This window comes from Thamnophis sirtalis, unplaced genomic scaffold, assembly GCF_051295495.1.
Source record: "Thamnophis sirtalis isolate CommonGarterSnake01/CBP01778 unplaced genomic scaffold, rThaSir2_p1.2 scaffold_2, whole genome shotgun sequence".
In the NCBI taxonomy this organism is placed as follows: domain Eukaryota; kingdom Metazoa; phylum Chordata; class Lepidosauria; order Squamata; family Natricidae; genus Thamnophis; species Thamnophis sirtalis.
In genome coordinates, this window is record NW_028261382.1 from 86,287,038 (window position 1) to 86,306,888 (window position 19,851).

At 41.5% G+C, this 19,851-nt stretch overlaps 1 protein-coding gene across 4 annotated transcripts in view; it reads right to left on the reverse strand.

The window, feature by feature from the left end:
* PKNOX2 (PBX/knotted 1 homeobox 2) overlaps window positions 1–19,851 on the reverse strand; it is a 334,489-nt gene that overhangs the window by 94,483 nt on the left and 220,155 nt on the right. For all 4 annotated transcript variants that reach the window (XM_087706303.1, XM_087706305.1, XM_087706302.1 and 1 more), the window contains one exon: window positions 4,145–4,284. In XM_087706303.1, the coding sequence (XP_087562429.1) occupies window positions 4,145–4,284 (140 nt within the window). The remainder of the gene's footprint in view (window positions 1–4,144; window positions 4,285–19,851) is intronic.

A 19,851-nucleotide genomic window follows, 5' to 3' on the forward strand; every position in this document is an offset into this window, starting at 1 on the left:
TCGTCAAATCTACCGAACCGGTTAGAAGAGGTTCCACCAGTGGACCCGGAAAGCAGGCCACACCTACAGAAGAGCTTCCAAAAATTTTTGAAACCCACCACTGGTCCTTGGATATGATTATTCTACACTATCATGCTCATATTTATAAAACTCCGTGCCTCTGTGAAAGGTGAGGATGACTACTGCGTTTGTGGTGCAATCAGAACATTGCGTGTGTTGAAGTTGTTTTAACGCAAACCAAAGATGCCTTTTAAAAAACAAGTTGACATCCTATTCTTATGCATGCCAGTGCTGTGTGTGAGGTAATTTAAGGTGGTTCTGACAAGTGTCGTCGGCATCTTCATATCCGGTCACATGGGCGGCAAGCCACTCCCATCCGGTCACATGGGCGGCAAGCCCCTCCCACAAAGGATGCCACACCCACAGAGTAGGTTCGAACAATTTTTGAAACCCACCACTGGTTTCAGTGGTGATACTTGCTCCACCTCTTGTTCTCTTAGACTTCATTTCTTTGAAAACCCCACAAGCCAGCAAGAACAAAGGCATCTCTTTCTTTGCAAAATAAAGGCTCAGTAAAGTATCTCTCTCATTGTTCTTCAGATAAAGGTAAGTGCATCAGAAAAACTAATCAATTCTGGACATCATAAATGAAATGACCCAATCCTATCCCTGTCACAATACACTGGAAGGTTTACAACGAATGGCGCAGGCATCAGGCACCAAATAAACTATTATATTTTCCCCCTTGTGCTGAAGATGAAAGTTAAACTGAAACCCTTAGCAGTGTTACAGCCCTGCCAAAGACTTAAAAAAATTGTTTGACCCCCAGCTGTCAAAAAAACATGCAGTAGGAATGATTACGGCATGGTGAAAAGGCATCTAAAACAGGCAAATAGGGGCAGAAACATGAAAACATTGTAAAAAAGAAGCCTCATTAGCCCAGAGAAATGGAAGTAGCAAAATAACAGATTTGAGAAGGGACCTTGGAGGTCTTCTAGTCCAAACCGCTGCTCAGGCAGGAAATTCTATATTATTTCAGACAAATGATTGTCCAGTCTCTTCTTAAAACCTCCTGCGTTCGAACACTCACAACGTCTGGAAGCAAGCAAGAGAGGGCTGAAAGCCCTATGAAGCGGTATATAAGTCTAATTAATTAATTAATTAAGTTGTTCCACTGATTAATTGTTCTGTCCGGAAATTTCTCCTTAGTTCTACGTTAGTTTCCATCCGTTGCTTCTAGTTCTGCCTTCAGATGCCGTGGAGATTAGGTTGACACCCCCCGCCTCTTCTTTGTGGTAGTCTCTTAGTTATCGGAACCCTGCTATCAGGTCTCCCCATGTCCCTCTTTTGATTAAACTAAACATGCCCAATTCCTACAACCGTTCTTCTTATGTTTGAGCCTCCAGTTGCCTAATCGTCTTTCTTGCTCTTCTCTGCCCTCTTTCTAGAATCCCAACATCTTTTTTTATATTGTGGCAATCATATGAGGAAGAGACGACAAAAATAAGTAATCTGATTAATCCATTTCATAGGACCTGGGTAATGTTTGTGAGATCCTGTCAGAGTGATCCAGTTATCCAGTACTTCAGGACCAAATTTCTGACTGCAGAAAGGGAGACCCCCCCCCCCCCAGTTAGCATCAATTAGAAATACTTCACACTTGTTGAGAATCTGTAGACTATCCTATAGCTACCAAACCACGGCTAGGGTCCCAATGCTTATTACTCTGTGGCTTGGTTGAGAGGCATAAGGAAACAGGAGAACAAATTTACAGGTAGTCCTTGACTTATGAACATAATTGAGCCCCAACATTTCTATTGCTAAGCAAAGCATTTGTTACATGAGTTGTGCCCCATTTTATGACCTTTCTCACCACCCTTGTTAAGTGAATCACTGCAGTTGTGAAGTTAGTCACTTGGTCGTTAAATGAAACTGGTTTCCCCATTGACTTTGTTTGTCAGAAAGTCGCAGAAGGTGATCCAGGACACTGGATAATGTCATAAATGTGAGTCAGTGGCCAAGTATCTAAAGTTTCATCACGTGACCAATGGGGATGCTGCAACGGTCGTAGGTGTGAAAAATGGTCATAAGTCACAGTTTTCAATTGTAACTTTGTAACATTGTACGTTCAGTCACTAAATGAACTGTTATAAGTTGAGGACTACCTGTATATGTGAGATATCTCTACATATACAAACACACACACACACACACACACACACACACACTTACTTTCTCCCCCCCCATCCCCCAAGAGGAGAGCATAAAAGCAGCTGTTTAAGCATTAATTCTAACTGAATGGGGCCTTGTTAAATTTATTAACATGAAATGAAAAATTCCCAACGTGTTTTTGAACTGTCATGCTACCCAGAGGCAAGAAATTTTAATTAACCCCCCCCTCCTTCTTTAAGCACTCCGTATGATATATAAGATTCCATTTTCCAGCACTCGATTTTCCAGCTTTTTCTTTGCCATTGCTAACCTGCCGAAATGTCTGGGCTTCCTTTTTCCTTCACTTTCCTTGCATTACACAAAACCTAAATCTGCGAACACATGGTATTAAAGTGTGAAATTGAAACATCACAAATGATTCTGTTATCCAGGCTGCCTCACTCTTTAAACCTCATTTACACAGCCATTTTCAATAGGATTTGACAATGGCACTGTAAATTCCCATCCAGAATGCTGACATGCTCAGGAATTCTAACAGCTATTGGCCGTTTCGCTCTCCCAGCCAATGGATGCCAATTAAGAACTTCCGAGAAATTCACTCCTTCGCTGCATTGCAATGAGAAAATGTTCAATGTACGTTGAACATTTTGTACGAGAAAATGTTCAATGTACTAATTTCAATGCACTGCCTGGCCCAAACCTTCACTTTTCTAAGTATAGAAAAGTGGAGTTCAAATTCGCTTAAAAAGTGCATCCAAAAATGTGTATATTTTTTTGTAAAAAAGGAAATGCCAACAAATTGTGCATATGACAGAAGGTTCAGAAGGAGAATATTAAACAGCTTCGAAGAAGACACGCTGACAAATGTGTGTAAAAAAATTAACAGGCTTTACAGAAACGTACATAAACACATCTACAAGTAGATTTTTAAAATGAAAATAAAATGAGAAAAATGATACCGGCCGATTCAAAGTTGGGAAAAAAAACAGGAATAAATTTAAAATGGTCAAATCTGTGCCTCTCTGTTTGCCAGCATTCCCATGTGCTGAACAGTGGTAAATGAAGCAGAATTTGGGGGTACATCCCCAGTCTAAACCCATCACAGGAGCTGAAGTGAATTAGAGCACCTATGTGCAATCCATAGTCATGACTTTGTATAACCATTTGTGGCTCGAATTAATTCTTAGCACATTAACGGCTGCATCACCCTTTTGCAGAGGTGGGTTCCTACCAGTTCGCACCTATTCGGTAGAACCGGTTCGTCAAATCTACCGAACCGGTTAGAAGAGGTTCCACTAGTGGACCCGGAAAGCAGGCCACACCTACAGAAGAGGTTCCAAAACCCACCACTGACACACACACACACACACACACACACACACACACACACACACACAGAAAGAGAAAGAGAAAGAAAGGAAGAAATAAATAAATAAAAAATACAGACAGACACACTGACAAGAGAGAGAGAGAAAGAGAAAGAAAGGAAGAAATAAATAAATAAAAAAAGAAAAAAGAAAGAAAAAGAGTGAGAGTTGAAAGAAAAAAGAAAAAAGGGACAGAGAGACAAAAGGATGGAGAGAGAGAGAGAGAGAGAGAGAGAGAGAGAGAGAGAGAGAAAACATTGCCAACAAGCCACTCCTACCAGGTCACATGGTCAGCAAGCCACTCCCACAAAGGAGGCCACACCCACAGAGTGGGTTCCAAATTTTTTTTGAAACCCACCACTGCCCTTTTGCTACTATAATCTAGAATTCCTCTTCCCAGAAGGAAAGCCCAGTCCTTTTGTGATTTCTCTGCTTCGCCCTGCACTCAAAGCTCTCTTCCTTCTCGTGACAACAAGCAGCTATGAAACCGCCTCTATGTAGCGCCTACTGACAAGTTAGCCTCAGGGCAAATACCGGTAATCGCGTGTCACCACAGGGATGGAAAGCAGCATCAAAGAGCAGACAGTTAGCATTATCCTCTGTACCTGTAGACGGCTCTCTTGTCAGCCTCCAGCTGTGCCTGAGGGTCGATCGGGGTGCTGGGTAGGGGAGCATTGGCTGCTGCCGAGGGTGTGGTGACGTGCACCGGCTGTGCTTTCGACGGCTGCTGGGCTGTGGCAGTCATCTGTTGAGAAGAACCACAGGAGAAAAGCACAGGGGTTGAAGGACCAAGAGAATCAAACTCTGAGAGAGACATCAGGAGAGCCGAGGTGGCGCAGTGGTTAGGGTGCAGTACTGCAGGCCACTTCAGCTGACTGTTATCTGCAGTTCAGTGGTTCTAATCTCACCGGCTCAAGGTTGACTCAGCCTTCCATCCTTCCGAGGTGGGTGAAATGAGGACCCGGATTGTTGTTGGGGGCAATATGCTGACTCTGAAAACCGCTTAGAGAGGGCTGAAAGCCCTATGAAGCGGTATATAAGTCTAACTGCTATTGCTATTGCTATCTCAAGGGAAGTGAGCCACCATCTCGGGTATCTTTGAGAGGTTGTTGCAAATATATTGGAGGATTTAAAAAAAAAAAAGTGGAATGTGGAAGCATGAATCGGTAGCCTGTGAGAGATTAGGGTTGAGTATCTCATCTTGGAAACTGTAAAAAAAAGGGGTTGTAAAATCAGGCATGACTTACCTAACAACCTCCTTGTTAGCAAAGAAAATCCTCATGCCAATTGTGGTTGTAAATCGAGGACTACCTGTACTTATCTCAACTTACGACAACAGCAGAGCCCAAACTTTATGTGGTTAAGTGAGAAATTTGTTAAGCAAGTTTTGTCCCGTTTTACAACTTTTCTCGCCACGGTTGTTAAGTGAATCACTGCAGTTCTTAAATGAGTGACATGTGCTTTAGCAACATTACTAACCATGGTTGTTACCAACCATGTCACAAGGCTTCCCCCCCCCTTGACTTTGCTTGCCGGGAGGTCACAAAGGGGGGATCACGTGACTCAAGGACACAGCACCATCATAAATGTGAGTCAATTGTCAAGCATCCAAATGTAAATCACCGTGGCACGACAAAACCGCGCTCGACTAAAGCGCGCCCGATTAAACCGCGTCGCTGACGTCATCAACAGGGCGACAACAGCGAGCGCGGAGAAAGAAGGGCGCTTTAAATAGCGCTTTGAAAGCAAGCCGATTCAAGTTAAGGTAAGGGTTAGGTTTAGGGTTAGCTTTAGGGTTAGGTTTAGGGTTAGGTTAAGGGTTAGGATTAGGTTTAGCGTTAGGTTAAGGGTTAGGTTTAGGGTTAGGTTTAGGGTTAGGTTAAGGGTTAGGTTTAGGGTTAGGGTTAGGTTTAGGATTAGGTTTAGGGGGGTTAGGTTTAGGTTTAGGGGTTAATTTTAGGTTTAGCGTTTACAGCGTGCTTTTTTCTCCGCACTGTTGTCGCGCTGTGATGACATCAGCTACGCGGTTTCGTCGAGCGCCCTTTAGCCGAACGCGGTTTTGTGGTGGAACCGTAAATCACCTGACCATGGAGAAGCTGCAACAGTCATAAGTGTGAAAAATGCTCATAAAGTCACTTTTTCAGTGCCATTGTAACTTCAAATGATCTGAACTGTTGAACTGATCTGAAGTGAACTGTTGTAAGTCATAGACTACCTGTACTAAAATAACAATATGTGTATCAATTTAGGGTGAAATCTTACCGACGCGTACTTGGAAGAAAGCTCTACTGAACATACTAGAAGTTATTTTGGGGTAGATATGCTTAAATAATCAAATCATGGTATATCATAAAAACCCTAGGGGCAATGGAGAGTGAGACTCTAACAAACAAATGCATATAATGTCTTCCCAGATGAATAATTAACAAGTTGGTTTGTGTTCATAAAAATAGACAACTCAGTGTCATACTAAAAATGGGGTGATATGTTCCAATATCTAAGGGGCGAAGAAGAGAGGGGTCAACCTATTCTCCAAAGCATCTGAAAGCAGACTAAGAAGCAATGCAAGGAAACTAATCAAGGAGAGAACCAACCTAGAAATAAGGAGAACTTGGATAGGATAGGATAGGATAGGATAGGATAGGATAGGATAGGATAGGATAGGATAGGATAGGATAGGATAGGATAGAATTCTTTTTGGCCAAGTATGATTGGACACACAAGGAATTTGTCTTTATAAGTCCGAGGTGGCGCAGTGGTTAAATGCAGCACTGCAGGCTACTTCAGCTGACTGCAGTTCTGCAGTTCGGCTGTTCAAATCTCACCGGCTCAGGGTTGACTCAGCCTTCCATCCTTCCGAGGTGGGTAAAATGAGGACCCGGATTGTTGTTGGGGGCAATATGTTGACTCTGTAAACCGCTTAGAGAGGGCTGAAAGCCCTATGAAGCGGTATATAAGTCTAACTGCTATTGCTATTGCTATTGTCTTTGGTGTATATGGTCACAGTGTACATAAGGAGAATAAAATGCATTCATCAAGAATAAAAAGATACAACACTTAGTGATTACTGACAGTTAGAACAATTAATCAGTGGAATGACTTGCCTCCAGAAGTTGTCGCTGATCCATCATGGGGTTTTTTAAGATGAAATTGGATAGCCATTTGTCCAGAATGGTATAGGGTCTCCTGCAACAGTTGGACTAGAAGACCTTCAAGGTCCCTTCCAACTCTGTTATTCTGTTATTCTGTTCTGTTAAATCCCCACACTAAGAAAAATGCATCCCAGCCAGCATCAATGAAAGCAGATTCTCACTCATGGGGAGATGAGCTGAAAACTTCAGAGTAAATGAAAGCAACAGCCTTTAAACAAAATACAAGCAGCAGAAGTAGAGGAAGGATAAAAGGAGGCTCTCAGAGTTAAAACTCCTCAGAAATGCATGGTGAAAGCAGCTTGTTATCTTTATTGTTGATGGGGTGGACACAGCTAACGAATCGCTGTGGAAATTCTAAATAGGATTTTACCAAATCATATTACATCCATACTGCCCCGGACCGAATGCATTTCACAGCAAAACAGAGATCTGTGTAATGCAAGAGATTTTGAAGCTTTTGGGAAGAATGTAAAGCAAGGATTGATTCATTGGAATGTAATGGCCATTGTCATCAGTTAACAAGATTTCTGCTCCAAAACTATGGAGTTTTTTCAACCTTAATGGAATCAGAAGGGGGATGTTACGGACTAATCAAAGCACTGCCTAACAAGCCTTCTTCCATCTTTATGTATTTTTCCAAGCCTTTTACAACTACCAACACACCTTTTGCATCTAAATAGCAATAGCAATAGCAGTTAGACTTATATACCGCTTCATAGGGCTTTCAGCCTTCTCTAAGCGGTTTACAGAGTCAGCATATCGCCCCTCCACAGTCTGGATCCTCATTTCACCCACCTCGGAAGGATGGAAGGCTGAGTCAACCTTGAGCCGGTGAGATTAGAACCGCTGAACTGCAGATAGCAGTCAGCTGAAGTGGCCTGCAGTACTGCACCCTAACCACTGCGCCACCTAATTTAGTTGCAAAGTCAACTAAATTAATCAAGTATTTATCTCTTTCTTGGACTCAATTTATTTTTTCTAAACTACTCTATGTGGAAAGTAAGGTCATCATAAGTATCATCATTTATTTAGTATTAAGCATTTATTTATTACATACACAGATCGCATCCCATGTGAATCCAGCAGAGAGTATGACAGAAACCTACCAACCTCTTCCTCAGAGGGAGAAAGTTTTTGAGAACTGACAAAGCCTATTTTAAGACGGGACTGGGGAAAAAAAAACCCCACGGAGCCGTTTCTGATGTTTGAAGGCTGTCTTTGAGCCAATGGATTGGCCGTAGCTGAAGTGGGATGGGGTAGCTTGTCTGCCATAAATGTCACATTTCATTTTTATCAGTCTTTTCCCACTAGCCTCTCGCAAAATTAGGAGCCAAAAAAAAAAATTCCCCCAACAGCCTGACTTTGGTGAGAAAGACTGACAATGATGAAGCTCTTCTATTGTCAAAAATGTCTTTCAATTCCCCACAGCTGTTAACTACATTTCCCTGCTGCCTCTTCTGCCTCTAGTTTCAGCTGCCTAAGCAGGAAAAAAAACCACTCTCAAGGAATAGCTAATGAGGACTGGATCCGCGTTTAGTAAAGCGCCAGGTCTATTCCACTTTCAGGCCCTGGAGCAGGGGGTGGGCTGATGGGGAAGGAAGGAACGAAGAGGGGCAGCCAAGCGAGGGAACAATGACAGAGAAGTCCCATAAAAGCCACCCCCCCCCCCAGGTATCATTTGTGCAAAGTGACCTTTCTCACCAGAGGGAGTCATTTTAGAGAGGAAGATAACGAGGCCCGTGTGACTTGGAGAAGAGGCTCCTCATCAAAGATTACACTCCTTGACAAGGTGGCAAGGCCATCGCCACATTGTTGAGCACAGCACCTTTGCCCTGGTCTCTTGGAAAGACTAAAAGCAAGACAAAGGGACATTGGCTCACTCTTGTATTCTTCCACCTGCTGTCCTGGTGTGGTAGAACGACACCTCTGTTTACCTGTGCAGTTTGGGAATTTGCTCCGAGGAAGTCTTTAGTGTTTCTTGACATGACTATCATTCTACGGAGTATAAATGTTGTTTGCTTGTTTCTAAACACCCCCACCCCCCCAATAAATCTCAGTCTTCTGCAAGAATAAATAAAGAACTTGTAGCACTTTATATTCCATTGAGAACTTGTAGCACCTTATATTCCATTGAGAAAGCTATGGAATATAAATGTTTAAACTGTTGTTGGCTTGTTTCTAACTCTTTTCCATCGCTCTCAGCCTTCTGCAAGGATCAAGGACTTAGGACATCTTAAAGTTTAAAGAATATACATTGTCATAGACCTCCAAGTGGCCTCAACAATTCTCAGAGAGAGTGCTAATGAGAGCCATGGTGATACAATGGTTAGAATCAGTGGTGGGATTCAAATAATTTAGCAACCGGTTCTCTGCCCTAATGACCATCTGGGTAGGTGGGGCTCAGTGGTCATGTGACTGGGTGGGCTTGGCCAACTCAAGGTCACTCAGGTCGATGGGTGCTTCGCCTTAGCTGTTACAATGTAATAAGGGTTAACCGGAGAGGCAGTTTCTGTAAGCAGGGCAACAAAGATTAAGCTAGAAACAACACTAGAATGTTTCCTTCCTGCCTTCCTTACAGGATTATCCCTGTAAAGTGGAAAAAAACAAAAGGAGATTTCTTTCAACAATCGGTTCTCTGAACTACTTAGAAAGTTACCAACCGGTTTTCCTGTATAGGTACGAACTGGCTGAATCCCACCACTGGTTAGAATACAATACTACAGGCTACTTCTGCTGACTGTCAGCTGCCCAGAAGTTTGGCAGTTCGAATGGCACTGACTCAAAGTTGACTCAGCTTCCATCTGTCAAGCCAGCCTCCCTCAGCAACCAAGAAAGAAACCACTTAACTCCATTTCGCAGAATTAAGAGTACTTTTACTGGTTATGAAAAGATAGCAGCAAAGCAAAGCAAGATCTGAGGCAAAAGCGCACGAAATGATAGATATCAATATGTGACCCCACCCCCACCCCCTGATAACCCCATCCCTAGTCCAATCTGCAAATCCCTTAGGTGTCATGTGAGTTCCATCTTCAAAAAGCATCATCAGGTTGGTATGCAGGACAGTTGGCCTTGGCGGCTCCCATCACTATTTATTTATTTATTTATTTATTTATTTATTTGTTTGTTTGTTTGTTTGTTTGTTTGTTTATTTATTAGACATATATACCGCTTCATAGGGCTCTCAGCCCTCTCTAAGCGGTTTACAGAGTCAGCATATCGCCCCCACAGTCTGGGTCCTCATTTCACCCACCTCGGAAGGATGGAAGGCTGAGTCGACCTTGAGCCGGTGAGATTTGAACCGCTGAACTGCAGATAACAGTCAGCTGAAGTGGCCAGCATGCGCAGTAGAGGATGAGAACAAAACTCCCTTTACACAATCTCTCCTGTAATTAAAACTTCCCTTCCCAAATACCAGGCCTCCCCCTCCCCGTTTCAATGGCAGCCGAAAGCAAGTAGCCAAACAGAGGCTGACACCATCCTTCTGAGGTCAGTAAAATGAAGATCCAGGTTGTTGGGGGCAATTGGCTGACTCTGTAAACCCCTTAGAGAGGTCTGTAAAGCACTGTGAAGTGATACGTAAGTGCTATTGCTAATGGCCAGATGACTGCAAGCAATATAAATACTTTCACCCTCCGCCATTCAGTCAGAACCGAAGAAGCTTCTTGGATGTGAAGTGAAATGTCTTCAAGGAAAAACTAAGAAAGTCCGGTTGTGTTTTGGAAAAGCACCTTTGAGGCAATCATGACCTGGATGACAGAATCTCCAGGGACATTGTCACAGACAATTGATGGATCCCAGTCTACCTCATGAAATGCAAGGAGGGGATAATCCATGACATCTTTTGATATAATACATTACTTAGTCTTTGAACTGGTAATTCTTGCTCGCTCGTATATTCTCCAACCTGCGAACTACAACTCCATTTTGAGCTAGCAACCTGTGCACCTCCTTTTTAGCACCTCCTTTGGGAATTCAGGGAATTGTGGTCTGAACCATATGAAAGCCACAGGTTGGGAAATCAAAGACAGAATTGGGCTAATACTCCATTTATGGTATTGGACCTGGGTATTGGACCTGGGTACTTGAGAGACCGCCTGCTGCCAATTACCTCCAATAGACCGATCAGATCCCACAGATTAGGCCTCCTCCGAATTCCATCCGCCGGCCAATGCCGTCTACCCGGAGGAGATCCTTCTCTGTGGCTGCTCCGACCCTCTGGAACGAGCTCCCCGTGGAGATTCGAACCCTCACCACCCTCCAGGCCTTCCGCAAAGCCCTTAAAACCTGGCTGTTCTGACAGGCCTGGGGCTAAAGAGTTTTTGCCCCCCTTCTCGAATGGTATGGTTGTTGTGTGTTTTTAAATTTTGTATTGTTATGTCTCGTCTTTTTATCCCCCTGTCTGTACCCCCTTTCCTGACTGAATTGTGAGCCGCCCTGAGTCCCCTTCGGGGAAAAGGGCGGCATATAAATGTAATAAATCCAAATCCAATCCAATCCAAATTTAGCATTTATTGTTGATGCCAATTAGTGATGGTGGTCAGAAGTTTAGGAAGGGCTTATTTTTCCGCCTAGCTCTAACTTGAGAAGCCAAAAACTAAATTTGGGGTCTTCAATGTACAAGGTTAACGGCGGACATTTCAGTTTCCAGTTTGGGGAAATGAGAAAATAGCTAGTGAGAGGTACAGATGTGCAATTAAGTAAAATAAAACTTTAGTTGGTTTTATGGTTTGTGTTAAACAATCTTTGTTTTGTTTATTTGTTCTGCATTTTTTTTAATCCAACCAATTTTTTGCAGATGTTTACCTTCCTAACATATGGAGCCATTTTTATTCAGTTCTCCTAATCTACATAATTTTAAATTAATTTTGCCCCAAGAAAGTCTTTATTTTTAATGCTTCTTGAGATAGCTATCATTCTATGGAATACAAATGTTTAAACTGTTGTCTGCTTGTTTCTAATCCCCCTCCCCCCAATGCTCCTTTCTTCTGAAACAATATGTAAAAAACTTGTGGCACCTTAAAATATTAAGATTTAAAAAAAACCTATTGTCATATAGGATTTATGGATCACAATATTTCCTCAAGTGCAAGGAATAGATGGCAATCCATGAAATCTCATGTAATACATTAGTCTTTTAATTGCTGCAGGGTCCTATTATGTCCCAGAGAAGGAACCTGTCTTAACTAAACTTATTATAACAAGTCTCCCTACCACTGCCTTCATGATGTAAACACCTTTAATGCCTCCAGACAATGCTATGATTTTATTTACAGAAGTAAGGATTGGAATTGGAGCAGGAAATTTCTAGGTGGCAAACCACCTCTTCAAACCTTTCTGTTCCCTTACCAACTTACCAATCCTCTGGAGAGGACCTTGCACACTTAGGAAGCTTGATACCCTCCATCATGATTTTTACATCCTCTGTGCAAATGGACATCTTTGCAGATCTCAAACTTAAGGGAACTTTGTTGAAAATGATGGGCAGCTGGAGGAGTTGAGTAGTCAATAGCTTTGTAACTCCCCCATGATCCAATAACCTTAAAAATGAAAGCAGGAACACAAAATGATCAACAGAGATCATTTGCTGAAGTAAAAGAAATGGGCTTTTTATTTAGATTTATCTCAGGAATCTTTAAGAGGATGTTTAAGTTATGAAAGGACATTTGATGGATGTGAACCTGTCAGTTAAAAGCTTCCATGAAGATTCTAAGGGACTCAAAGCTATCAATGTATATAGTTCATTTGCAAAGCAAAGGAGAACTTGGGCTGAAATAAAAAAAGAATTACGTACAGAACAGATTTTTTTTAAAATATAGAAAGAAGGTAGGCTAAAACCAAGCCGCTTTGTAGATTTAACAGGTGTATTCAGAAAGAAACCAATCAATATGATTTCATTTCAGTCCCACCTAGAAGTCCCTTAGGTTTACTAAGCAAACATGCGAACACACACACAAAGAGTATGTGCCTGCTTGCTTGCTTATTTTTGTCCTTACTTTTAACTTATTTAAAATACTAAACCCTGATAAAGTGATGAAGCCTCCTCAAAGAAGCTTTGAAAAACACATAATTTTTATAGTAATAATGTATAAGCTATAAATTGATGGAAGTGACAGCCTGAGACATTTGATATTTTAACAGCTGTAAATGCCCCAATTCCTAAAGTGAGGATGTATTCATTTGAAAGCAGATGGGAACTTCTAATTCTTTCATGACCATTTAAAAACAGGGAAATAGCCACTTGTCCATTTCATGGGGGAGGTTCTCTATGAATGAGGCAGAGGTTGGTTCCTACCAGTTCACACCTATTCAGTTCAACCAGTTCGTCAAATCTACCGAACCGGTTAGAAGAGGTTCCACCAGTGGACCCGGAAAGCAGGCCACACCTACAGAAGAGGCTCCAAAAGTTTTTGAAACCCACCACTGGTCCTTGGATATGATTATTCTACACTATCATGCTCATATTTATAAAACTCAGTGCCTCTGTGAAAGGTAAGGATGACTACTGCGTTTGTGGTGCAATCAGAACATTGCGTGTGTTGAAGTTGTTTTAACGCAAACCAAAGATGCCTTTTAAAAAAACAAGTTTACATCATATTCTTATGCATGTCAGTGCTGTGTGTGATGTAATTTAAGGTGGTTCTGACAAGCGTCGTCGGCATCTTCATATCCGATCACATGGGCGGAAAGCCGCTCCCATCCGGTCACATGGGCAGCAAGCCACTCCCACAAAGGAGGCCACACCCACAGAGTAGGTTCGGACAATTTTTGAAACCCACCACTGATGATGGAGAAAAAGACACAATGCTACAAAGGGGGAAAAATTGGCCATAATATAGAAGTAGAGAAATGGCAAAATTTATGGGAAAGGAATAATAAATTAACAATGGTGACCTCTTATAAAATGTTTATATATTTACCACCTGCTAGATTAGCTCTGCTGGCTGGAGAATTCTGGGAGTTGAAGTCCACAAGTCTTAAAGTTGCCAAGTTTGGGAACCACTGCATTATGTGAATGCAAATAATTCCTAGGGCCTGCTAAACAAAACAACCAGGGAAAGGAAAACCAGGAAGACAATTGGCCAAGAATGCTCGAAGCCAACTATAGGGCTAAACCAATTCAATATAATGTGGCATTTTGGAAACACATCTATGCGTTGAAGAGCTGAAACAGTGAACAAAACAGCCGATCTGTGAGGTGATTTCAGGATCAGGGATAACGAGATCTTTTTCAAGATGGATGTTGCTCTGAGGATTGTGCTAGGGTTGTCCTCCCAATAGCAACCAGGATTGGTACAAAAAGGGAGCAAGGAATGACACAACTGAAACTGGTTTACGTTTAATTTTTAAAATACAATTAGCATAATTACTCCCTATATAACCCGCTGCTTTCTCCTGTAACACTCAATATAACAACTCAGAGTCAGATTTCTTGTGTTCGGCAGCCTTATAAACTTGATCGTTCATTCAGCCAATCAATTTTGGCAAGTTCTGGACCATATCCAACATTGTCAGAGGATAAAATCATCCCTGAGTAAATAATACAATATTGTATTGTATTGTATTGTATTTGGTTTATTTGTATGCCGCCCTTCTCCAGGAGGGACTCAGGGCGGCGAACAACTCAGGGGGGAAAGGGAACATAAACAACAATACACATAATTAAAATACACGAAAATCACACAGCCATACCAGTTGAGAGGGGAGGGGAACTCATCAACCCCAGGCCTGCCGGCACAGCCAGGTTTTGACGGCTTTCCGGAAGGCCTGGAGAGAGGTGAGGGTCCGGATCTCCGCGGGGAGTTCATTCCAAAGGGCCGGAGCTGCTACAGAGAAGGCCCTCCCCCGGGTAGTAGCCAGATGGCATTGGCTGGTGGATGGAACCCGGAGGAGGCCGACCCTGTGAGATCTGACGGGTCTTTGGGAGGTAATTGGCAGCAGGCGGTCTCTCAAGTACCCAGGTCCAATACCATGAAGGGCTTTATAAGTTACGACTAGCACTTTGAAGCGTATCTGGAGACCGATAGGCTAACATAAAATGGTTTAGGGTTCACTTTTTTCTTATGATCCTAAAAAGACTCTTCTCATGATGTTGGAGGAGATTCTACTGGAAATCAGTGCACTTCTATCAATACTAGCCAGGAATCCAATGAGATCTAATCTGTTCCAGTTGCATTCCAGTTATTTTTTCCCCCAACATAAACAATTATTTTATGGCCTTCTGGAAAGCTGCAAGCATTTTTTTAAAAAAACGGTTAAAGAGCAGAAGATAAATTGTCCTGCACTGCAAAATCAAGACTTTAACATACGAGGAAGCAATTAAAAGGCTTTGTCAGGTTGTAGTTTAAAATGCAAGCCCTTTCTCTAACCCAACTTTGATGGCAAATGACTTAGCCATAGCAATAGCAGTTAGACTTATATACCGCTTCATAGGGCTTTCAGCCCTCTCTAAGCGGTTTACAGAGTCAGCATATTGCCCCCACAGTCTGGGTCCTCATTTCACCCACCTCGGAAGGATGGAAGGCGGAGTCAACCTTGAGCCGGTGAGATTTGAACCGCCGAACTGCAGATAGCAGTCAGCTGAAGTGGCCTGCAGTACTGCACTCTAACCACTGCGCCACCTCGGCTCTTGGCCATCCAAAGGCTATCTCGGAAACACAACCGCATTTTTTTGGGGAAAAAAAACTTTTGCAAGTTTTCCTAAAAACTCAAAATTTTGCTGATGTCACAGATCTATTGTTAGATTCGGTGCTTCCAGTGTGGAAACAGTGAAGTGTGGTTTGGCACAATTTTGGCTAACCAGGACACATGTATTTTGATGCAGTGATCACTTTCTCCTGGGACATGAAAGTGTTTTGACACAGTGATGAGCCACGGGGTTCTTTCAGCAGCTGTGATTTGTTAATCCACAGTATAATGTGAATTAAATTAGGCTCTTCACACTTAACTAACCTCAATCTGCATTCTTTGTAACACTTGAGGTTTCTGATTCTGCTAACAGCCTAATCCCTTCAGCTCCAAACTTCTCCCAGCTGTTGGTTTGCAGCAGTTATGGAAGGATTCCAAACATTCAGGGCCAGAAAACTTAATCCTAAAGCTGCTAGGCTCTAGCAAAATAATAAGAACCCCCCAATTTAAAGCTCTTAGCCTTAATTAACAGGAAAGGAAGCATTCAGGGTTGTGCTGAAACACAAAGCAGCCAGTGTTCTCCAACAGCCTCTTGCCCAGATTTCATGTTAGAATTTTAGATCAGGCAGGGTGCTGCAAATATCAGCCATAATATCCTATAACAGTGTTTCTCAACCTTAGCAACTTGAAGATGTCTGGACTTCAACTCCCAGAATTCCCCAGCCAGCGAATGCTGGCTGGGGAATTCTGGGAGTTGAAGTCCAGACATCTTCAAGTTGCTAAGGTTGAGAAACACTGTCCTATAATATGAAGGGCAATGGTATAGATCCGTTTCCATCCATTTAGCATCCAGTCTCGAAATGCATGGGTACTTAAAAGTATTGGTTCAGTGCCAACACCTCTGTGCATATTCGCAGACGCGATGGGTGAATTTGTCAATTCAATTTTGGCTCAATATCTTTCTTTTGAGTCCTGTTGGGAATTTCTTTCATTGTTGACACATTTCACCAGAAAGAAAACTAGCGAAAACTTTCATGAACATTTACAATAATTAAAATTCAACATACAGTATATAGAAGGGATGGGTTGGAGAAAGCTGTGTTAGAGTGTTTCTAATCTACAAAGATACATACAGCTGCCTCTAAGGACAGATTAGACTACTTGAAAAAAAATAATAAAAGGTTTATTGTACTGAGAGTCCAGAATTACTTCATGGAATCCTAGGAGCTGGGTAATTGGCTCAGCTCACTTATCCTAGTTTTATCTTAGTCAGGCCTTTTCTTCCTAAGAGTTTTGTTAATTGTCCTGGTCTTAGCACTGTAATAAATTGAGAGGAGAGGGAATTATACCATTAAACCAAATAATATTTTCAATCCAGGACATTGCAATCCAACAAGATTAAAAATGGTATGAATTAAACCACACGTTGCCACCACAGTTTTTACTATTCGTATTACGGACACATACAGAGTTCTCAGTAGTAATAGAAACACTCAGGGTTGTGACTCCTAGGCTGGGAGAATAGATCCAACAGATCTCAGGAACAACATCAAAGCTCTCTGTCCATAAGAGTGCAGTGCTAGAAACAGCTAAGGTATTGTGCAGAATCTTCAAATTTCCAGGCGTCTAATTGAGGACTTGAGGTTGAAGAAAACACAGATCATCCATAAATAATCTCTATCCCTTTCACACATGTGCAATGCCAAGACACATACCCAAAGGGGCAGGGCTTGTGTTGTGACCTAACTTTAGTTCTTCTGTTGTTCTTATCCCCCTGTAGATATCAATTAGAGGAACCGTTTCTCAAGACAGAAATGATAAGTGAAGTCCTTATCCTTACATGTGCAATAAAAGTGCTCCTTAGAGATATCATTGTGTAACAATTAAAACATGGAGCATCAACCTTGAAAACTCCCTCAATGCTTCCCGTCTTCTTGCTGATATTCTTGCTGATATTCTTTTCAAATATCCCTTTTAAAGTAAAGAAGAAAAGTGTATATGCTGAAAAGTATTTTTTCTTTCTTTATGAGAAGTCTCACTACACATATTCTTAGAAAATAAAAAGAGAAGGTGGCTAAAACTCAGGATTTTTCTTTGGAAGAGCATCTATTTGCCCCGAAGAGAGGAAAAAAAAAGGCAAAGGTAAACTAAGGTGATAGACAGCCTATCTTGAAGGAAATTAAAGAGGTTGGCAGACAGAAGCTCAAACATTGCCTCTGGTAAAATCAGTATGTTGGATTGAACTATTCCTACTGGCGGAAACCATTTTATAACTAGACAACCTCAAGGACGCCATTTTGGGAGAAGACCCACAACATATCCTCAAAACTTCATCTGTGTCTCTGGGGCCTATCTGATTTTAGAGTGTCTAAATCTCATTTTATCCATGAAGCTGAATGGTTGACCTTGAGTTGGTCACTTTGTGGATCAGACAGAGATGTTAAGAAGATTGAAGGGAGAGAGAGAGATGAGAAAATCAGTCCTGTCTTTGTGGTGCAAAGAATTTTCCCAACGCAAAGCTTTGAATTCACACAGGCCTAGAAAGATTCTAAACGATAGAAAGGGACATTTTGATAAGACAAGGATGTCCATTCTTAGATGGCAAATATTTTACAATAATCTGTAGGGATTCTTTATATTTATGAGACTTTTAAGACACAAACTAAAAGGTTTTTGCAGCACATTTGTGGCTCTTCCAATTTGCCCCTTATTTCTAAATGAAAGCTGAAATCCCCCTACTTCCAGCAGCTGGAGCTTTATAGAAAACAAAACAAAACATTAACTTAAGGGAATCAGAAAGTTTATGTAAATATGGAATATTCCTGGTATGAAAACTTGGTCATGCAAGCCCAAGATTTCCTTTTCCACAAACAAAACACATTTATTTTGAAATCTCTAAGAAGAATTATAGTTGAACCAGCTCTTTATTGTAGTTAAAAAAAAACTTGATTTCATTCTGATGGAGTTTAAAACTAAATTTAATTATAAATATATAATACAACAACAAGAAATGAATTCATTCAGCTTTGATTTTTAACCTGTTGGAGAGGATCAATGCTGTGAGTATTGGCTTGGTCTGCTATAAGAAACTAACATGAGATCCAAATAAAATAGCAATGGTATTTAGACTTATATAATGCTTCATCATGCCTTAAGCTATCTCTAAGTTATTTATAGAGTCAGCATATTGCCCACAACAATCTGGGTCCTCACTTTACCAACCTCAGAAGGATGGAAGGCTAAGGCAACCTTGAGCCGGTGAGAAACGAACTGCTGGTAGTTGGCAGAATTAGCCTGCAATGCTGCATTCTAACTACTGCACCACCACCAGCTCAGTAAACTTGATCTAAAGAAGCCACTTTATTTTTAATAATCCTCAACCAGATGTTCCCTTTGCCCACTGAAGAGTTTTATTCCCTCATGTGCTCCTCAGCAGCTGGCACAATGGGGTATGTTTGACTTTTTCCATCCTTTATAAAAATATCAATTTTATATGGTTGCCCATCTCACCAGAAGTGACTCTAGGTAGCATATTTTTTATTTTACCTATTTTGTCTAATCTGTGTCCATTAGTTATAGCCACCATGGAAGATATCAGACAAGTAGCTATTGTCATAAATAGCCTTTAACAGATGTCTCCTGTATGAATGTGTCTAATCCCATTTCATGTCATCTAAGTCAATGCCCATCATCACACATTTGGCAGAGACACAGATTTAATTCTATTGCCCTAGTGAGTTCCACAGATTTAATTATCCTGGATGCAAAATAAAATGTGATCCTTCATTGTGAAAACAGAATCTTGAAGTCCTCATCTGCGTAAACAGGGAGGATTCACCTGTTAAACAAATACGGGTTATATATTATTTTATTCTTCATTTGGTCAGCCAGAGGTTAGTTGCTAGTTCTAGTTAACATGATACCTGGATCATAAGCACAATGTATGTATGTACTGTATGCGCGCGTGTGTGTATATATATATATATATATATAAAGCCTTTCATCCTGGATGTGATTCACTCAGCCTTTTCTCCATTATTACTTCAAGCTTACGTTAGAAGGAGAGGCAATATTACTTCACACAAGAACAGAGTATACAGTACACTCATAACTAAATAATGAAGCTTGTTTCCACAAGGTTTGTGAAGGACTGCAATTTATAAAGCTTTGAAAAGGAATGAGATGCATTCATGGAGGATAAAGCTGTAATTCACGATATTACTGGGCCATAAATAATGAGGGAAGGTTAATATCTGCCTTCTGTTTATACAGTAACTTCCCTATATTTGGCCACCATAAAGGTAAAGGTAAAGGTTCTCCTTGCACATATGTGCTAGTCGTTCCCAACTCTAGGGGGCAGTGCTCATCTCCGTTTCAAAACAGAAGAGCCATTGCTGTCCAAAGACGTCTCTGTGGTCATGTGGCTGGCATGACTAGACTCCGAAAGTACACAGAACACTGTTACTTTCCCACCAAAGGTGGTTCCTAATTTTCTACTTGCATTTTTATGTGCTTTCGAACTGCTAGGTTGGCCT